We start from the raw sequence: 19,114 nt of genomic DNA on the forward strand, positions 1-19,114 counted from the left end.
CTGTTGCCCTCCTATCTTTTTTCTCTCTTAGGGTGGCTACCAACAGCCGATGGTCGCTGTCTAAGGTCTCAGATGGTATGACCTTAACATCTGTGAGGCTGCTCATCATCTGCCTATCCACTAGTACATAGTCTACTACTCAAGTTTGGGACCAGTCCCCACTGTACCAAGTTATTTTGTGACTACTCCTCTTCTTGTACCACGAATTTGCGATCGCCAGCCCATTCCTCTTGCAGAATTCCAGCAACAATTTTCCTTCTCTATTTCGGTTCCCCCAGCCCTCTGGTCCCATTATCTCCTCGAATCCTTTCCTGTCTGTGCCAACATGTGCATTGAGGTCCCCTATTATAATCTGATTTCCTCCATTTAGCTGCTTTTGCATGTCATCTTCAAATTCCTCCTTCTCCTTTTTTGTACACCCCACCTGTGGGGCATATGCTTGGATGATTTCAATGGTTTTTCCTTTCACCCGTACTCTGGCTTTTATCATTCGATCATTGATACCTTCCACCTCCTCCTGCAGACCCTCTCTGACCACTATTGCCACTCCATTTCTTCCCCTCTCATTCCCTATCCAGTACAGTTTACATCCTTTACTTAGTGGTTTTTCACCAACTCCTCTCCACCTAGTCTCAGCAAGTCCCAAGATGTCCAATTTCCTCCTTTCCATCATTTCTACAATTTCTTCTAACTTCCCAGTTAGAGTCCTTATGTTTAAGGTGCCCAGCCGTAAACCATCTCGTAATCCTTTTCCATTGCTTGGTCCGTTTCCTTTAAATCCGTTCCGTGATCCAAGGCATGTTCCCTTTTTGAAAGCAGTTGATTTATCCACTACTGGCTTGCTAGGCCTATCGCAGCTTCACCAGAGCCCCGTTAGCCGTCACGTTTCAGGGTTCCCATAGGGCCTTCTCAGCTACCGTAGCGGTCCTGGGGCACACGAAGTCCCCGCTGTACATCGCCCCTAAAGGCAATCCCCTACTTTGTGCCGTTGCTCATCTCCCACGACTTGGACGAGGGGTTGGACTTATGGGAGACACTACTACTACTATGTCACCTAAATCAATTGAACCAATTGGATCATTATGTGAACTTAATAAATTTGATCACCAACTATTTGCAAATGGAATTTTATATACTTGTCATAATAAGTGGTTTTTATTAATGGGAATAAACCGCAATTAATAACTAATTGGTTTACATTTTTACCTCAAGATGTATAAACAATAGGTGGAACATATCAATGAAAATGTGGTGAAATTGTATAATTTATTGATAATATGTTTTTATGGTAAATTTAAACGCATTACAATTAATTTCGGGATATCCCAAATCAATAACTACAACAGGATTACGTAAAAGTTTTTTTATTGAATAGCATAGTAAACACTTATTCAGGAAGAACATTTTTATTCTTTATCGAATATTTCTATGTAAAATTAGATGAATGTACTTTTACATATAAATCACACACAACTATAACTAGAAAATTTCCAGGATTACCACCGAAAATGAATTCAGCGTTTAGATACACAAATGGTTTGTTGTATTTTTTCAAAGATGATATTTTCTATACAATAGAGGGAATTTACAAAAAAAGTAGTTAGAGCTAGTACAACTGATTTATCTTTATCTGGATTGATTGCAGTAAAACATCTGAATTAATTCCTAAAGTAATAAATATATTAAACGATATAGTACAAAAATTAGAGAACTTAACTTTTTCATAAATTTAATAAATATTATTTCTTATAAATGGCGAACCAAAACGAAATGCAATCTAAAGAAAAAGATATTTACGAACTAATTGATGTATGTGAAAAAGATATTGATTGTCCTATTTGTTTAAGTGATGAAAATAATCAATTTGTCAAAACAAGCAGCAAACAGATTTTTCATAAAGAATGTATTGATGCATGATTAAAGTTAGAAGAAAATTGTCCATTTTGAAGAAATATTATTAAAAATGATTTTATATAAATGTATTCGTCTTTTACCTGTAATTAAAATATCAAGATCATTGATATCATGAATAAACTGAATTTCACTATATTTCTGCCATAAACTAAAAGCTGCATTTGATAATTTTAATTCTCTTTTATTTGTACCTTTATAATTCCATTTTATGGTATTTTTATTCCATTTATACATACTAGTTCTATAACTATCAAATGAATCTTTTACACCACATCTTGGTTTGAACATAAGATTAGAAAAGAGATGATTGATGACTATAAATATCATACACTCCTGGAAATGGAAAAAAGAACACATTGACACCGGTGTGTCAGACCCACCATACTTGCTCCGGACACTGCGAGAGGGCTGTACAAGCAATGATCACACGCACGGCACAGCGGACACACCAGGAACCGCGGTGTTGGCCGTCGAATGGCGCTAGCTGCGCAGCATTTGTGCACCGCCGCCGTCAGTGTCAGCCAGTTTGCCGTGGCATACGGAGCTCCATCGCAGTCTTTAACACTGGTAGCATGCCGCGACAGCGTGGACGTGAACCGTATGTGCAGTTGACGGACTTTGAGCGAGGGCGTATAGTGGGCATGCGGGAGGCCGGGTGGACGTACCGCCGAATTGCTCAACACGTGGGGCGTGAGGTCTCCACAGTAGATCGATGTTGTCGCCAGTGGTCGGCGGAAGGTGCACGTGCCCGTCGACCTGGGACCGGACCGCAGCGACGCACGGATGCACGCCATGACCGTAGTATCCTACGCAGTGCCGTAGGGGACCGCACCGCCACTTCCCAGCAAATTAGGGACACTGTTGCTCCTGGGGTATCGGCGAGGACCATTCGCAACCGTCTCCATGAAGCTGGGCTACGGTCCCGCACACCGTTAGGCCGTCTTCCGCTCAGGCCCCAACATCGTGCAGCCCGCCTCCAGTTGTGTCGCGACAGGCGTGAATGGAGGGACGAATGGAGACGTGTCGTCTTCAGCGATGAGAGTCGCTTCTGCCTTGGTGCCAATGATGGTCGTATGCGTGTTTGGCGCCGTGCAGGTGAGCGCCACAATCAGGACTGCATACGACCGAGGCACACAGGGCCAACACCCGGCATCATGGTGTGGGGAGCGATCTCCTACACTGGCCGTACACCACCGGTGATCGTCGAGGGGACACTGAATAGTGCACGGTACATCCAAACCGTCATCGAACCCATCGTTCTACCATTCCTAGACCGGCAAGGGAACTTGCTGTTCCAACAGGACAATGCACGTCCGCATGTATCCCGTGCCACCCAACGTGCTCTAGAAGGTGTAAGTCAACTACCCTGGCCAGCAAGATCTCCAGATCTGTCCCCCATTGAGCATGTTTGGGACTGGATGAAGCGTCGTCTCACGCGGTCTGCACGTCCAGCACGAACGCTGGTCCAACTGAGGCGCCTGGTGGAAATGGCATGGCAAGCCGTTCCACAGGACTACATCCAGCATCTCTACGATCGTCTCGATGGGAGAATAGCAGCCTGCATTGCTGCGAAAGGTGGATATACACTGTACTAGTGCCGACATTGTGCATGCTCTGTTGCCTGTGTCTATGTGCCTGTGGTTCTGTCAGTGTGATCATGTGATGTATCTGACCCCAGGAATGTGTCAATAAAGTTTCCCCTTCCTGGGACAATGAATTCACGGTGTTCTTATTTCAATTTCCAGGAGTGTATATAACGCATAGATACCTATATTACATCTACAAGAATTGAATAAATTAAACACAGAAATAATTCAAATAACTGATGATAGAATTAAAATGAAAGATGATCATATTCAAAATTTCAGAGAAACAGTTAATATTGCTTCAGAAGTAATAGGTAAAAGATGCAAAGGAAAAAAAATTATTACCACAACTGACGACAGTTTTAAGACCAATATTCATTCTTTTAAAATTATTTGATAATGAATGTGAATATAACTACAATGTCATTAGAACACAACAAAAAAATTTACAAAAGCAACTATATAAAGTCGAAGATAGACATCCAAATTGTGAAGAAATGTTAAGATTGAACTATATTCCTAATTCAATATATCTGTATCAACGAATGAAAGAAAATTTAAGTATTGTCTTTCATCTGAACTATTTGAATATTTTGAATAACTATACACAAGAACAATTGATTAATGATATAATTAGTCTGCATCATCATCAAACTGAACTTTCATAAAATAACTTTATCTTTATTTACCCAATTGTTATGCAACTTATCAAAACCTAACCATTTAGCATAAACTTGATTATCTTCTTTTTTTAAAACTTTTTCAACTCAGTATTCATCTGGATATTTCGTTTTCTGTAGTTGTTGTTCATAAAAAAATCCTTTTATATCTTTTAATTTATATGTAATTGGATAAGAATAAATAACATCTTCAATTTCGAAAAATTTCTGTTGACCAGTTAGCTGTATATGCTTTTTCGAAAACCCCTTTAAGTTTACTAATTCTCACTTTGTCACCTTTTTTAAATTTAGTGTCGGCTTCATTAGAGACAATATTAGTTATTTTCAAATTTTTTTGCATTTTCTTCTATTGGTGTCATTCTTATTGTAGAATGATTTGTATTATTATATTCATCAATTAGATCTTTAACTAGATTGATCCATTTATAATTTCCTTGAAAAGCAAATTTTTTCCACATTTTTTCTGTAAGTGTTCTGTTCAATTGTTCAACAACAGATGCTTTTAATTCTGAGAACGTTGAATAATGATTAATGTTATTTCTCCATTAGTTCTTTAAATTCTTTGTTATAGAATTCCTTACCATTATCTGTTTGTAAATTAGTCAGCCTTCTATATAGAATAATTTTTTGAAATTTTTTTGAAAAGCATCAAGCATCGCTTTTAGCTGTTTAATCTTAAATAGTTGTAGCCCAAGCATATTTTGAAAAGACATCAATAGCAGTCAATAAATGTTCATATCCTTTGTTTATTTTAGAAATTCCTTTTAAATTACCTGAATCCATTTCAACTAAATCAGCTTGCCATAAATCATCTATTCTAAAAGAAACATCATTTTTTCTTTTAAAATTCTTTCTCATTGGTTTATGTAATTCATTAATTATATTTTCACGAATATTTTTAAGCCTTCGTCAGCACTTAAAAATATTTTTTTAAAAACTTTACTGTTTTTAGATTTACAGACTGGACAGACATTCAATTCTTTGTCTTTCATTTTTAGTTGTTACTCTTTGCGGATTATGTGTATCAGTAAACTTTTTACACTTTAGACAATGCATATGATAATCATGTGAAGCAAGTTTTTCGATTTATAAAGATAAAAAATTTATTAAAATTTCAATTTAAAATTATTTCACCAAATACAGTTATATTTACATCTACAGGAACAGTTTGAACAGAATCTTTCAATATTACAGTTTTAAAATTTGAATTATGTACCATTATTGATTGAATATTATTACTTATTTTATATAGCTTATCAGCTACACTAACTGTTATATCAACATCATCAAAGTTTCAATCTCTATTTATATTTTTACCAACAATAATATTTCCTTGAAGTATGAAATCATATTCAAAACTGTACATTTTTTGTTCACCACCTGTCATAAAAGAAAATTCAATTATTTGTTTACCATATACTTTTTCTTTAGGATTACCTAACATTTCTAAGTATTGTGTTAAATCTGTTTTTGAGAAATAATCAGAAAAAGCCTTTTTCTATTTCCTTTTTTGAAAAAAAAATCCTGGAAGTGTTGTAATTATCTTGATGAATCTGATAAATTTTTCATTAAACTGTGTATTCGTAATGTAGTTATTAAATTGTATTAAAATGCATGTGTATTCAGGTTTTGTAACATAACCTTTGTCTAAGTATTGTTTGTTAACTACATCATAACCTTTGTCTAAGTATCGTTTGTTAACTACATCTTTTGCATCAATTGGATCATTTACATTAGCAACTCTTCTATTTATAAAACCAATACATCCTTTAGCTATTTTAAAAATAGCATTAAATTCTTTTTGAAATTGTTTAATTGCATTAGTTATCTTTGGATTAAATTGTTTAATCATATTTTCAATTTTTTCTAGATCGAAAGTAAATGTATTAACTACATGTTCACTTTGTTTAAATGAATGTATCTTATTACCAAAAACGTCCATTTATTAAAACCTAAAATATCGTTAAAATTGTAATTCTCACATAAATGACCACATATTACTCCATCAGAATTTTGTATTCTTTCTGTATTGTAATATAGTTAATTTTTTCCTAAATAGTTAATTAATTGTTTTGGTATATTACCACCAAATGAATCAAAAACAAATATTTTATCTGTATTTTTATAATAACAAATCAAATGTGTACCAGGATTATCAGATGTATTTTAAATTTACTATACCAAATTCAATTTTAAATGGTTTATTTACTAATTCATCAATCATATATACACCACGAAAGTGTTTAATTTTTAATTGTTTAGAAAGTTCTTCTATATCATCATTACTTAATGCATTAGGGTATTTATTAATTAGTTTTGCGCGACTTTTTTTTTGTTTTCCTTATTCCAGTTTCAGTTTACTTTTCCATTTCTAAGTTATGTCTAAAGAACCAATTGTTGCTAAACATGGTAATGCAGCTAATAATAACGGTAAAAATCCGACTTCATGTTGTGTTAATCCTTTACCATCTTTCTTTTTTGTTAGATATTCAATAATTTTTTTAACAACAGGAGTAGCTAATGTAACAAGCAAATTACCACCAACTTTCTTTTCTTTGTTCCTTTTTTGAACATCTGTTGAAAATGGTTCAATTGCAGTTAATTGTTAATTATTTAAATCAATTTAATTGATGTTGATTTTGTTTTGGCACTAGGTAGCAAAGAATTATCAATTGTAAAGTTATTCATTTATATAGTTAAAAATTTAATAAAGATTTCTTATATAGTTTAAAAATTTATAATCACCAACCATTTTGATCAACATTAAATCCCATACCTAATTTTCTTTTTCCATACATTATTCTGCTAACAGCTGTTGCTGCAACTTTTTCACCAAATGAAGCATCATTTGCATACATTCTTTCTTTTGCAGCTAATTGAAGTTCTTTATCAGCTATAAGTCTTTTTTCTACATCTTTATTATCTCCGTAAGCAGCATCATGTTTTTTACAAGCTTCATTTAATGGATTTATCCCTTTATCACCTTTAGCTAATCTTTCTTCTAATTTTGTACCTGAACCACTATAATTACAACCAGGAAGATGCATTTCATATGTTAATTTGTCAATTAAAGTATTTACCAATCCTTATCCATATTTATCACTTTTCCAAAATGTATGTAGAAGATAATTTAAAAATCTAATTAAATATGGAATTCATTTTGGATTATCTATTATAAAATCATTAAATTTATTTGTTAACATTTGAGCAATACTAACTTTTTCATTACGATAATTCTAATTTCCAGCTAGTTCTTCACCATGAATAACAGCTAATCTATCAATTAATTATCTAACATCATTCATCCAAACATATTCAACTGATTTATCTGTATATTTTTTAATTAAACCGATACCTTTTCGTTCTGGAGAACTGGAATCTGAAGAATCTGTAGTTGAATTTCTTCTTAAGTTTGGAAAACAATCATCAACAATTGGTTTTATCAAATATTTATATTTATTACCTTTACTTGATCTTATTTTATTTGGATTATTAACAGAATACAATGCACCTGAATTATATAATATATCTGCATAATTTGATAAATCTACACCATCGAATTTTTCATTTATATCATCTGTAGTAATTTGTTTTTCAGTTAGAAGTCTCATTAATCCGTCTGTAACTTCATATGTTTTTTCTCCAATTTTTGATTTATCTCCACTGGATTCAACAGGTAAATTACCAATATATTCAGACATGCCAACAGGTTTTAAACCAAAAACTTTATCTTCACTATGATTAATGTACATTAACATTCTTTCGCTAACATTTATCTTTTTAGTTTCATTTATGTTTTTATTTTCATTTTGATGACTACATGATTCTTTTTCTTCTTGATATTTCTTTAGTACATCTTCAATTTCTGATTCACTTAATATATAATCATATTTTCCACGAATATCATCAGACAAATCTTTTAATCGTTTAATTGGTGATAAATGTCCAACAACTTCTATATGATAACGATATGGAATCATTTGTTTTTCAACTTATCTATTTTCTTCAATTGCTTTCAGAACATTATCTCCTAATCCTTCGATTCCTTGTTTAACTTGTTCAATTGCGCAATAACAGGTTGATCCTCCTTTTCATATTTTTCATATTCTGTTCTTAGTTGCTTTTTCCAAAGCTTAAATTGTTCTTTTCAGCTTTCTTTCTATTTTGTTTAACTTGTTTAACAACTTTTTCATTGCACTTTGCGAACATTTATTAAGGAAGAAAAAACATTAGTAGTTATGTTTATGTTTAATGTTTATATTTATATTTAGTGTTTACATTTATGTTTATGCTTGTGGTAATCTTTATTTTTATGTTTACATTTAATGTTTCTGTTTAATGTTTATGTTTATAAAAATTAATAAGGTAACATGTTTTACTTATACATTTATCATAATAATAACAACCACATGTGTCTGGTCCACATGTAGCATTATTGTTAGACCATGAAAAATTTGTATAATGTTGTCCATAAATTTATTCTACTTTTTCAGATTTTTCATATTGTTTTATGTAATCAGGAGTTTCTTTAAATTTATTTATATGTTCGGGTAAAAGATCATCATCATGGTCTAATAGATATGTAATATCATTTTTTAAAGTGTCCATTATATTAGAGATAATAATAATTAAATATATATAAAATGTTGTATTTTATTTCTACACTTAACTTCATTCGGTTTTCTAGACATATCTATTGTGAAAAATCCAAATTCATCATTCCAACATTTACTACACATTTCTTTAAATTATCACACTTTAAATCTCCACCAACAAACTCATGATGAATATGATTGAAATTTGTATCATCTTGTTTGCACTATGCTAACAATACACTGGCTGTAGTGCAACATTCCATAACTTGTTATCATTTTCTCATATTACATATTACAATATTTTCCAGAAATTCAAACTAATTCTCAGAGAAATAACTATAACTATATAATACAACATAAGCTGTAATTGTGATGATGTACCAAACTGTGGTGCCACATTAAATTCTAAAGTTTTGTGAGTCCCACAGTCTGCCTAAGCAGATTACTGACCCTTACATTTACACCTAGATGTTCTCCAAAGTATCTGAGCCTCCTTTTTTGTGTAGCAGTGTTACTATTTGTGAACCAGTGCTACCATTTGTGAACTAGTGCTTCCATTTGCAAACCAGTGCTTCTGTTTGTGAACCAGTGCTTTTTGTTTTGGACCATTACTTTCAATGAGGACCCAAGGACCTCTGCATGATGACTGTTTGAGGACAAATCCGGTGAGATGGCATAGTGCATTGCTTCAGAAAGGTAGCTTGCAAGTTCCATAGTTTCCTGAGTAGGACCAGCTGGAATTTGGCAGCATTTGATTTCTGGAATACGTGAATTCCACATGCAGTGACACATGTAAATATGGGGAGCTTCCCATTCAATCATCATACAGTTCAGTTACTTCTTTCACATGCAATGACAGCTTGCCACGGTGTTCCCTTTACTTTCATTCACCATTATGTGCACCCTTTGCTAGTAGTGAACTTTTGGTGTGTGTAGTGAACTTCTGAACTAATGTAAATCATAGTGAAGGCTTCTGCAAATGCACATTAGATGCTCTTGTCATGGTGAGTGTAAGATGTTTATGCACAGTGACCTCACATCATGCTTATATGTAATGCTACATATCAACACCTGCTGGCCCAACTACGTTCACAATACTCAGATAATCACCTCATTTTACAAGCACGTGATGAAACATTTAGCATCTGCTTCCACAGTGCCACTTCAGTTTTGTCCATTGACAGGACAAAGTGAGTTTCCATGCTCGCCCTCGACAACGCCCATATGATGCTGACAGTTGAGGTCTCCCTGTCCTCCGTTGATGTCACCACCTCACCTATCTCTTGCCAACATCACCACCACTAATGCTTATTGCCGTAGCACCCACACTAGCACCTGGTGTCCCAGAGCTGCATTCAGTGATGTTACCCCAATGACCTCCTCTCATAGTGAGAGGGGGGGGGGCAGGGTGTAGGGAGAGGGAGGAGGTAGGGTCTCTGTGGCACCTTCCTAAATTCTCACATTTGCTAAGTCCCACAGTCTCCCCAGTGGACAACTTCCATCAGAGTTGCCCCTAGATGCTCTCCAAAGCACCTACACCACAGTGGACACCTATCGACAGGAATGTCTTTCCCCCTCACTATTGCAATCTGCCCACTGGTGCTTTCACTCAGATTTCTCATCTGCCTGTGAGGCAGTCATCTTTCAACATTCATGAGTGATAAGTAGTTAATGCAGCATTTGTGTGAATGCACCTTCTTTTGTTTGTGTACCAATGCTGCCGTTCTTGTTTCTGTTTGTGAACTAGTGCTTTTGTTTTGGACCAACGCTTTCAATGAGGACCTGAGGACCACCACACAATGAATGTTTCAGGACAAATCCAGTGGGTCAGCTCTGTGCATGGTTCAGGTAGATAGCTTATCAGTGCTATAGCTTCCCGAGCAGGGCCAGCACAATCCAGCAGTTTGTAGGTTGTGCACCATTTTTCCTTTTGTTTTCCCAAGTCACTTTGGACAGCCACCTTCTGATTTCTGGAGGCCATGAATTCCATGTGCAGCATCACACATAAATACCCTGTACTTTGTGCTGCTTTATCCCAGTACCAAATACCCATTCAGATCTTCCTCTTCAATTACCACAGTTTTGTACATTGTTTCACATGTGAAGGCAGCACACAACAGTGTCTTCCTTACTTTTACTCATCATTATGCATGGTCTCTGCTAGGGACAAACTTTTAGTGCTTTTATTGAACCATCAAACTTGTGTCATTCTTAGTGATGGCTCAAGCACATGAATTTTAAACATGTGTTTGTTCCTGTACTGAAACTGATAAACAGAAATTTCACTGTGCCAGTCATAACTAAACCATGTACAGACAAATATTACCTTTTTGTTTTTGTTAAATGAAGTATAGTAGTCTGCTGAGCTTAGCAAATACCTCATGTTGACGAAAGTTTCCCCTCCCTTTTTCATTTCCTCACTGGAACATATCTTCAACATCATTTCCCACATTCTCCTTCCATTTCCCTTAATTTCCCTCACTTAACAGCTATGATGTGCATTGTGCAGTGAAACATTTATGGTGCTGCCAGCATTACTACAAAACTATGGAACTTTTCATGAGTAGTGATATGAGATTAAATGTAAACCTGTGCAAAAGATAACTGAAGCCATGAAAATGAAATTAAAGATGAGTTGTTTTCTGTGTATCCAGCAGACAGAGATAGGATTAGAGTAACAATAATGAATCCAATCACAGGTGAACTTGGATGAAGACCTGTTGGGCTGCACCTGAAGATCAGAGGTGTAGGGATCTCCATAAAAAAGCTTAGAGAATCTTACATGTTGGAGAGGTGCTTTTCCTTGAGGAACTCATACCATTTTATGGAGAAAACAAAAGATTTAGTCCTACCAGGAAATGCTTAACTAGCCTCCTTAGATGTTGTTAACCTATACACTAGGATACCAATTTCAGATAGCATTGATATTACCAAGCATAATTTATCAAAACACTAAAAAATTTGCCAAGGTGGGGCTACAGAATTGGTCATTATGTTACAGTTCACTTTATCTTTCAGTCATTTCTCTTTTAATGGTTGACACATTTATAGTAATAAAAGGCAATGACGAAATGATCAAATATGTAGCTGTAAAATTTAACAGTATGGTTACCAACATAAAATTTACAGCTGAACACAAAGTTGGTTAAGCTTCAGATTTTATTGGTTTAACTATGAATAGCTCTACAGAAAAAGTGAGATTAGGGATTTTTAGGAAGCTAATGTTTATCGAAGCCATTGTAGCAGCAGACGCATGCCACCCAAAAGAGCACAAATGGACCTACTTTTGGGCTTTGCTAAATAGGTTAATAAAGCTGCCTGTAAATGAGAGTGGCACTGAAAAGGAATTGAATAGTTTAGAACAGGAAAGACAGCAAGGTCTAATTGTTATAATGGTAAAGAAATTAGGTCTCTGTAAAATTTGCTTATAAATAGCACAAGCAACAAACAATAAGGATTAGTATGACACGTAAAGAAACATTCACTGAACATGTAGTAAACAGATTCAAGAGCTTTGGGATTAAAGACTAATAGTAAATTAGAAAACAAATTATTACACTTGGTTGAGGCCAGATGTCACAAGTATTAGGGTGCAGGTGTTTACAGTATTATGAGTGGTAATTGCAAAAAAATTGTATAGGACAGGCTACTAGGTCCTTCAAAAATCATTTTAGGGGCCAACCACATGACAGCAATAGAGGCTGCATGAAAAAGCATCTTTTACAAAGCAGCCTCATGTTCAGTTACGCAGAACTGGGATCAGAGCAGACTTACTGGACAGGATGAGAAGGAAAGACTGATTGTTTGGGGTGCACCAGATGAGATTTGAACACCTGAGAACTAGACAGGGTAATATGCAAGACAGAGATTACTGCTTAAACATTGTGCCTGAGTTAGTAAGAGTGAAAAGCTAAGTGCAATGCATGTAATAGAAAAGGGAGGGGGTAGCAAAAAATAGACAGGTAAGAAAATGAAAGATGTAGAAAACCAAAACAGAGTGATGAATGGAGTCGTTACTGTGAAGAAACACTGAGGCAGGAAAGATTAATGTAAATTAAAGCCAGGTGGGTGGCGAGAACTAAGGACATGTTGTAATGCTGGTTCTCATATACGGAGTTATGAGGTGTGTGGGGGAGAATCCAGATGGTGTGTGTGGTGAAACGTCCACTAAGGTCATGATTGGCATGTTGTAGAGAATGCTCTGCCATGGGATACTGCATGTTGCCAGTGTACACCCTCTGCCTACACCATTCATCCTAAAGATAATTTGAGGGTAGTCCTGCTGATGTAAAAGGCGGAACAGTGTTTACATAACAGTTGCTATAGGACATGTGTCATTTCCTAGGTTGCTCTTCCTTTGATAGTGTATGTTTTGCCAGTGACATGGCTGGTATAGGTAGTCACAGGATGGTGCGTAGGGCAAGTCTTCCAGTGGGAATGGTCACAGGGATAGGAGCCATAAGGTAGGGAGATAGGTGCAGGAGTGTAGGGTCTGACAGTATACAGTGGATTTCAGGGCATGATTTTAGGACGTCATGGCCTTGTTGAAGTAACTGATTAATACATTCCAGTCCAAGATTATACTAAGTGACCAGTGATGTGCTCTAATGTTGTTTTTTGGAGGGAAAAGCAGTACCAGGATTGGATGTGATTGTCCTGGAAATCTGCTTTTAAAGTAGGCTGGTGGGGTAATTATGACCTGTTAAGGCTGATGTGAGAATGGTGGTGTATTGCTGTAAGGAGTCTGTATCTGAACAAAAATGTTTACCTTGAATGCCAAGGCTATATGAGAGGGAATGTTTGACCTGGAACAGATGGCAACTGTCAAAATGTAAGCATGCTGTTTGTTAGTAGATTTTATGTGGACAGTAGTGTGTAGCTGGCCTTTGATGAGGGTGAGATCAGTATCAAGGGAAGTGCCACAGGATTCAGAATATGATCGCATGAAATTTAGTTGGGAGAGGGTATTCAGAGATTCCAGGAATTTTAACAGGTCAGCCTCACGATGAGTCCATATGGTAAAGATGCCATCAATGTACATAAACCAAACCAAGATCTGAAGACTTATGGATCCCAGGAAAGCTCCCTCCAAGTGACTGGTGAAAAGATTGGTATGGGAAGGAGACATCCTGGTTCCTATGATTGTACCCCGATCTGTTTGTATGTCTGCCCCTCAAAGGTGAAGTAGTTGTTGATAAGCATAAAGATCATTAAGGGGAGTAGGAAGTTAGTCATAGGTTTGGAATCAGGTGAGCTCTGATTGAGGAAATATTCAGCAGCTGACAGACCATGTACTTGGGGGACCTTGGTACACAGGGAGGTTGTATTTATTATCCAAGTTTTTGAGACAAATTAAAGATTAGAAACTATATTGTAATTGACTGCATCCATACAATGTATATTGTTAATGGATGAATAAAGAGACTGATTGATTGATTGATTGATTGACAAGCAAGCTACATGGTGGGAGTGGGATGGGCACTGATTTAAGACCATTTCTGTTCCTCCCAAAGATAGAGTGTTCTTACTTTCATTGCATAATGTCATACAGGATTATTGTCTGGGGTAACTCATTAAGCCAAGTTAAGTTTTCTGAATTCAAAAACGTGTAATAAAAGTTATTTGTGGTGTAAACTCAAGAACATCCTGTGGAGGCATGCTTAGGGAAATACTGATGCCAATATTTCTTCCCAATAAATTTATTCCGTAATTAAATTAATCTTTGAAATATATCTCTTTTTAAACCAATGGAATCAATCCTACAAATAGGAATAATCTTCAAAAAGATATGAAGTCACTTACTTTGGCCCAGAAAGGTGTCTACTATTCACAAACATACATTTTCAATAACCTGCCAGAAGTTATATAAAGTTTAATTATGGTACTAATAAAGTTCTGTTTTAAAGGAGCCTAAAGGATTTATTGCTTGCTGGCTCCTACTCCATTGATGAATTGCTTAGTAGACTAATAACTGTCTATGTGTTACAAGTAATATAAAATAGGGCAAGTATTTGTACAACCTGACTTCTGCACAAATTCAGTGCAGTAAAGTAATTGCTGTAAATAAGATGTGCTGTAAATTGTTTTTTCTATTGAATGATCTATGGTTGTTATAATCTAAGAATTACCATATGCACTTCTTTATACTGAACATTTCCATGTTTTGTCATAAGTTATTTATTGCCTTTTAAACAATAATACATTTAAGATATTTTCTACTTAGTCAGCTTCTGTGAGGTCTGTTCCAGTTGAGATATGTGGAAAGTACATTAGAATATTTGTTTTTATTTGTAAATATTTATTGCATATTTCTGTTTTTCTGGCATCATCTACATCTTGAGGATCTCCTCACTAAAGATGTATTGAAACATAAAGTATATCTAATCCAATCTTAGGCTATGTACAGACTGAAACACCTTATTCAGTCGATGCTCTACACTCACTGGGCATGGATGCTGCATCTGCCACATTTCATCTTTTAGGCAGCAGGTAGCATATTTTTCACAATAGACTCATAGCTATATACTACAATAAGACAGAATCTTCTCAGAAGATGTAGGAAAGACCCAAATGCTCAACTTCTCCTGAAGATATGTCAAGATCCTTCTACAGCATTCACATTCAAAAGCATGTTAGCGTTGCATATGCTGGTATAGAGATTATGGTCTCTGAGAAGTAGGCCTATGCAGGGTGCTCATTTTAACTGAAGACATTGAAATATCTCAAACACCACACATCTGGTCAAAAAAAGTTATAATTCCAATTTGTTTGTGTGGAGAGGGACATACCACATTCAATATCCCATCCCACCCATGAGTGGGTGGTGGGGGCAACTTTGAAATCTTCAATGGGAATCATAATTTTTTATTGCAGATTATGATTCTATGGTAAAATTTACATACTTTTGTCTGAAGCATTTTCTTATTTCTCCACAGATGATGCTGTAATTGCAGGAATATAAGTGGGTATGCAATTGTAGGTCTCTCAATGGCTCTTGAAAATCCAATGGCACTTGAGACCCCACCTCCACTCTGCAAGGATAGTACAGACTAGTATTTAGTAACTTGTAATTGGAAATCCCATTCACAATGTTGTATTCCTCCTACATATCAAACAGGGCACTGCTCTGTGTGCCACTGTGGCCATGGCTTGAGGTGAATGCTACTCAACTTTTCCCAGGACAGTAAGTGTTTCAAACATAGTACCACCAACTTCAGTGCATTTAGTGATCTGCTTTTCAAATGACCATACACAGGACAGAAGTGTATCTGCCAAAATATCAGCACAGGTGTTTCTGATGCAGTCAACCATGTCTTCACAGTCTGTTTGCACTTGCTGGTACACCTTAACTCTTAGACGCCCCTATGGAAACAAATTCAGTAACTTCAAATCCAGTGACCTAGGAGGTCAGTTAGTAGGGCTACCACTGCCAATCCACCACCCAGTGTAACCATGGTCTAATAATTCCTGTGTTTCAATTGTGTTATCTTCATACATTGTTGAACATCCAGGGCAACATCCTCAGCAGAACTAGTAGTTTCTGTTCCAAAACCGTTTGGCATCTGCATCCAATGAATGTCCAATTGACAAAATATAGACCAATGAATTTGTTACTCATCATGCCATACCATATTTTAACTGACAAGGGACATTGATGGTCAGCTTGCCATAACCAGAGGGAACTGTCTACACTTCAGTAATGCGTGTTATGCCCGTTAATGCTACCATAGTTTATGAATGTAGACTAACTGGAAAATAGCACCTAGGCTGAGAATGTGGGTGTTGTTTGGATTTTGTTGACATGCCCATTCACAAAACACTGCCCAATTATTGAAACTGGTGGCATGAAGTTCCTGATACAGCGACATGGTGTGGATGATACTTTTAATGATGCAGTATTGTGAAAATGCTACCTACAAACATAAAGGAATTGTAATGTAATTGTTGGGTGCTTATCTGGGAGTTCACTGTCACTAGTACAGCTATTTCATTACCTTCTCCTGTAACACATTTGCTTAACTTTCTTTAGCTGGTCTGCACACTGCCGTCAGACATAAGTCTGTCCACAACCTCGTAAAAGAATGAATGAGTGTGAGCTTTCTCTGGAAAGCACTTGTCATATAGGGCAACAGCAGCCTCAACATTCCTCCTACATTCTTTGTAAATTAGGATCATTTCAATATTTTTTTTCCATGTTGCAACACTCATTGTCCACCTGCACATCGGTTCTCCAGATGATGTGTAGGTGTGCAGGCAATAAACACTGTGCAAGTATTTAATGTTTACAGCTGATATCTGTTCCATGTCTGCACAATACGTGAGGTCTGGTCTCAGTGTACTGCCTGTTTTGATGTGTCACAGTTCTGTACATAGACATGGTGACACATTCAGTAGACCTCTCATCAAAATTTTGGAGGAATAAAATGTTGGCAATGGGGTTTCCAATTAGAAGATATAAAACAATGGTCTGTCCTATTCTCGCAGCATGGCGACGGGGTCGCATGTGCCAGTGGATATTCAAGAGTTGTTGAATAGCAAGGCATAAATTGCAATTGTGTTCTCATTTCTATTTCTCCAATTACAGTGTCATCTGTGGAAAAATGAAGGAAATACTTCAGACAAAACGTATGCCAATTTTACACAGAATTGTAATCTGCAATAAAAAACAATGGTTCCCATTGAAGATTACAAAGTTGCCCCAGCCACCCACTCATGGGGTGAGGCGGTAGGTTGAGTGTGGTATCATTGGATGTCACCCTCCAAGACAAACAAATTGGAACTATAACTTTTTTTGATATAATTTGTAGTTTTAGAGTTAAAATGAACACACTGTACATGCGATCGAGTTATCAATAGCTCAATGTCGCAAATCAACCATTTTGTCAGCAAACAGTCCAATTCTTATTTTTTGTTATTATTATACACAAACAATTTTATTACATCTCATAGTAACTTTGGTAACTGACATACTTTTCTCTTGGTGTTGTGGCTTCACTGCTCAAGGCACAAAGAAAATTTTCTGTTTAAGTATGACTATTGTGTTGGTATATTCTCTGTGTTTTATTTCTTTTCTAATAATGTATGTTATACATGGAATTTTCTAAACTCAAAACATTTTGATGATACTGTTATTTATAACCTGAAAAATAAGATCAATAAAAGTAATACTACTATCTGCAAAGTGTAAATAGACAGAGACATTTCTTATGCTTTATAACCTTAAGCAGTTGCTAACATAAAGTAAATGATGCATTCTGACGCAGAATACAACTGTGCTGGTAAACAACTGGTCGCTGCAGATGGATAAAGAACACTGGGGTGATCCTGAAGTTTATCGACCAGAGCGTTTCATTAGTGAAACTGGATTACTTAGAGAGGATGACACACTCTTGCCTTTTGGTCTTGGTGAGTTACTGCTACTAGAAAGAGTTATGGTAAAATAAGTTGTGGCTCATATCTGAGAGTTTTAATTTGCCTTTCAGGTCGACGTCGGTGTTTGGGGGAGCAGTTTTCAAAAAGCTTTTTATTCCAATTTTTTGCTGGAATATTGCAAAAATTTCAACTTGTTCCTGCTGATGGTACTGACCTGAAGCCTACTGCTTTTGGGGGCTTTAATCTTGCACCAAAAACTTATGACATTATTTTCAAATCTCGATAACACTGCAAAAACAATACAAATGTACTTGTTTTCATTATTGTTGTAACAACCGAAACGTAAAAAACTTGTGACATTATTTTCAAATCTCGATAACACTGCAAAAACAATACAAATGTACTTGTTTTCATTATTGTTGTAACAACCGAAACGTAATAGATGAATATATTTTAATGAGCTTATTACAGAGTTAATAACTTGTAAATAAAGTTATTAAATTCTCATCTCCATACTGCCAAAGCATTGCTTCCAAAAATTTTATTTAAATTTGTGAGAGGAAAGAAAATGGTGAAAAGTAGAGGTGAAGTTTATAAAAATTTGTTATGTGAACAAGGAGAGGAGTGTTTTCATATTGACAGTTGTTGATACACAGACCATTAACAAACAATTAAATTCTAATTTAATTTCAATACTATACTTCGCAGTTTGTTTATGTCTATCTCATTAACAACTGAATGATACAATAATCTGTTAGGGAAATAATCATGTAGTGATGGCCTGATTTATTCTCCACTGTACTGTTCTTGTTTATCACAAGTTAATAAACAATTTATATAGGTTTAAAAACTTTTTCACCTTTTTTCACACCAGATCTCCAGGTAAATGTTTTTAGATATATTTTTCCCATGTGGAATGTTTCCCTCTATTATATCCATATCATTAATTTATACAGGTTAATAGAAA

At 35.6% G+C, this 19,114-nt stretch overlaps 1 protein-coding gene across 1 annotated transcript in view; it reads left to right on the forward strand.

Moving 5' to 3' along the window:
* The window catches only part of LOC124795924 (methyl farnesoate epoxidase-like), a 416,805-nt gene extending 398,372 nt beyond the window's left edge, over positions 1–18,433 (forward strand). Inside the window, 2 exon segments of the mRNA XM_047260004.1 lie at positions 18,039–18,180; positions 18,258–18,433. Of these exon segments, the coding sequence (XP_047115960.1) occupies positions 18,039–18,180; positions 18,258–18,433 (318 nt within the window).
* The last annotated feature ends 681 nt before the right edge of the window (positions 18,434–19,114 follow it).

The sequence above is a fragment of the Schistocerca piceifrons genome, chromosome 4 (assembly GCF_021461385.2).
Source record: "Schistocerca piceifrons isolate TAMUIC-IGC-003096 chromosome 4, iqSchPice1.1, whole genome shotgun sequence".
NCBI classification, from domain to species: Eukaryota; Metazoa; Arthropoda; class Insecta; order Orthoptera; family Acrididae; genus Schistocerca; species Schistocerca piceifrons.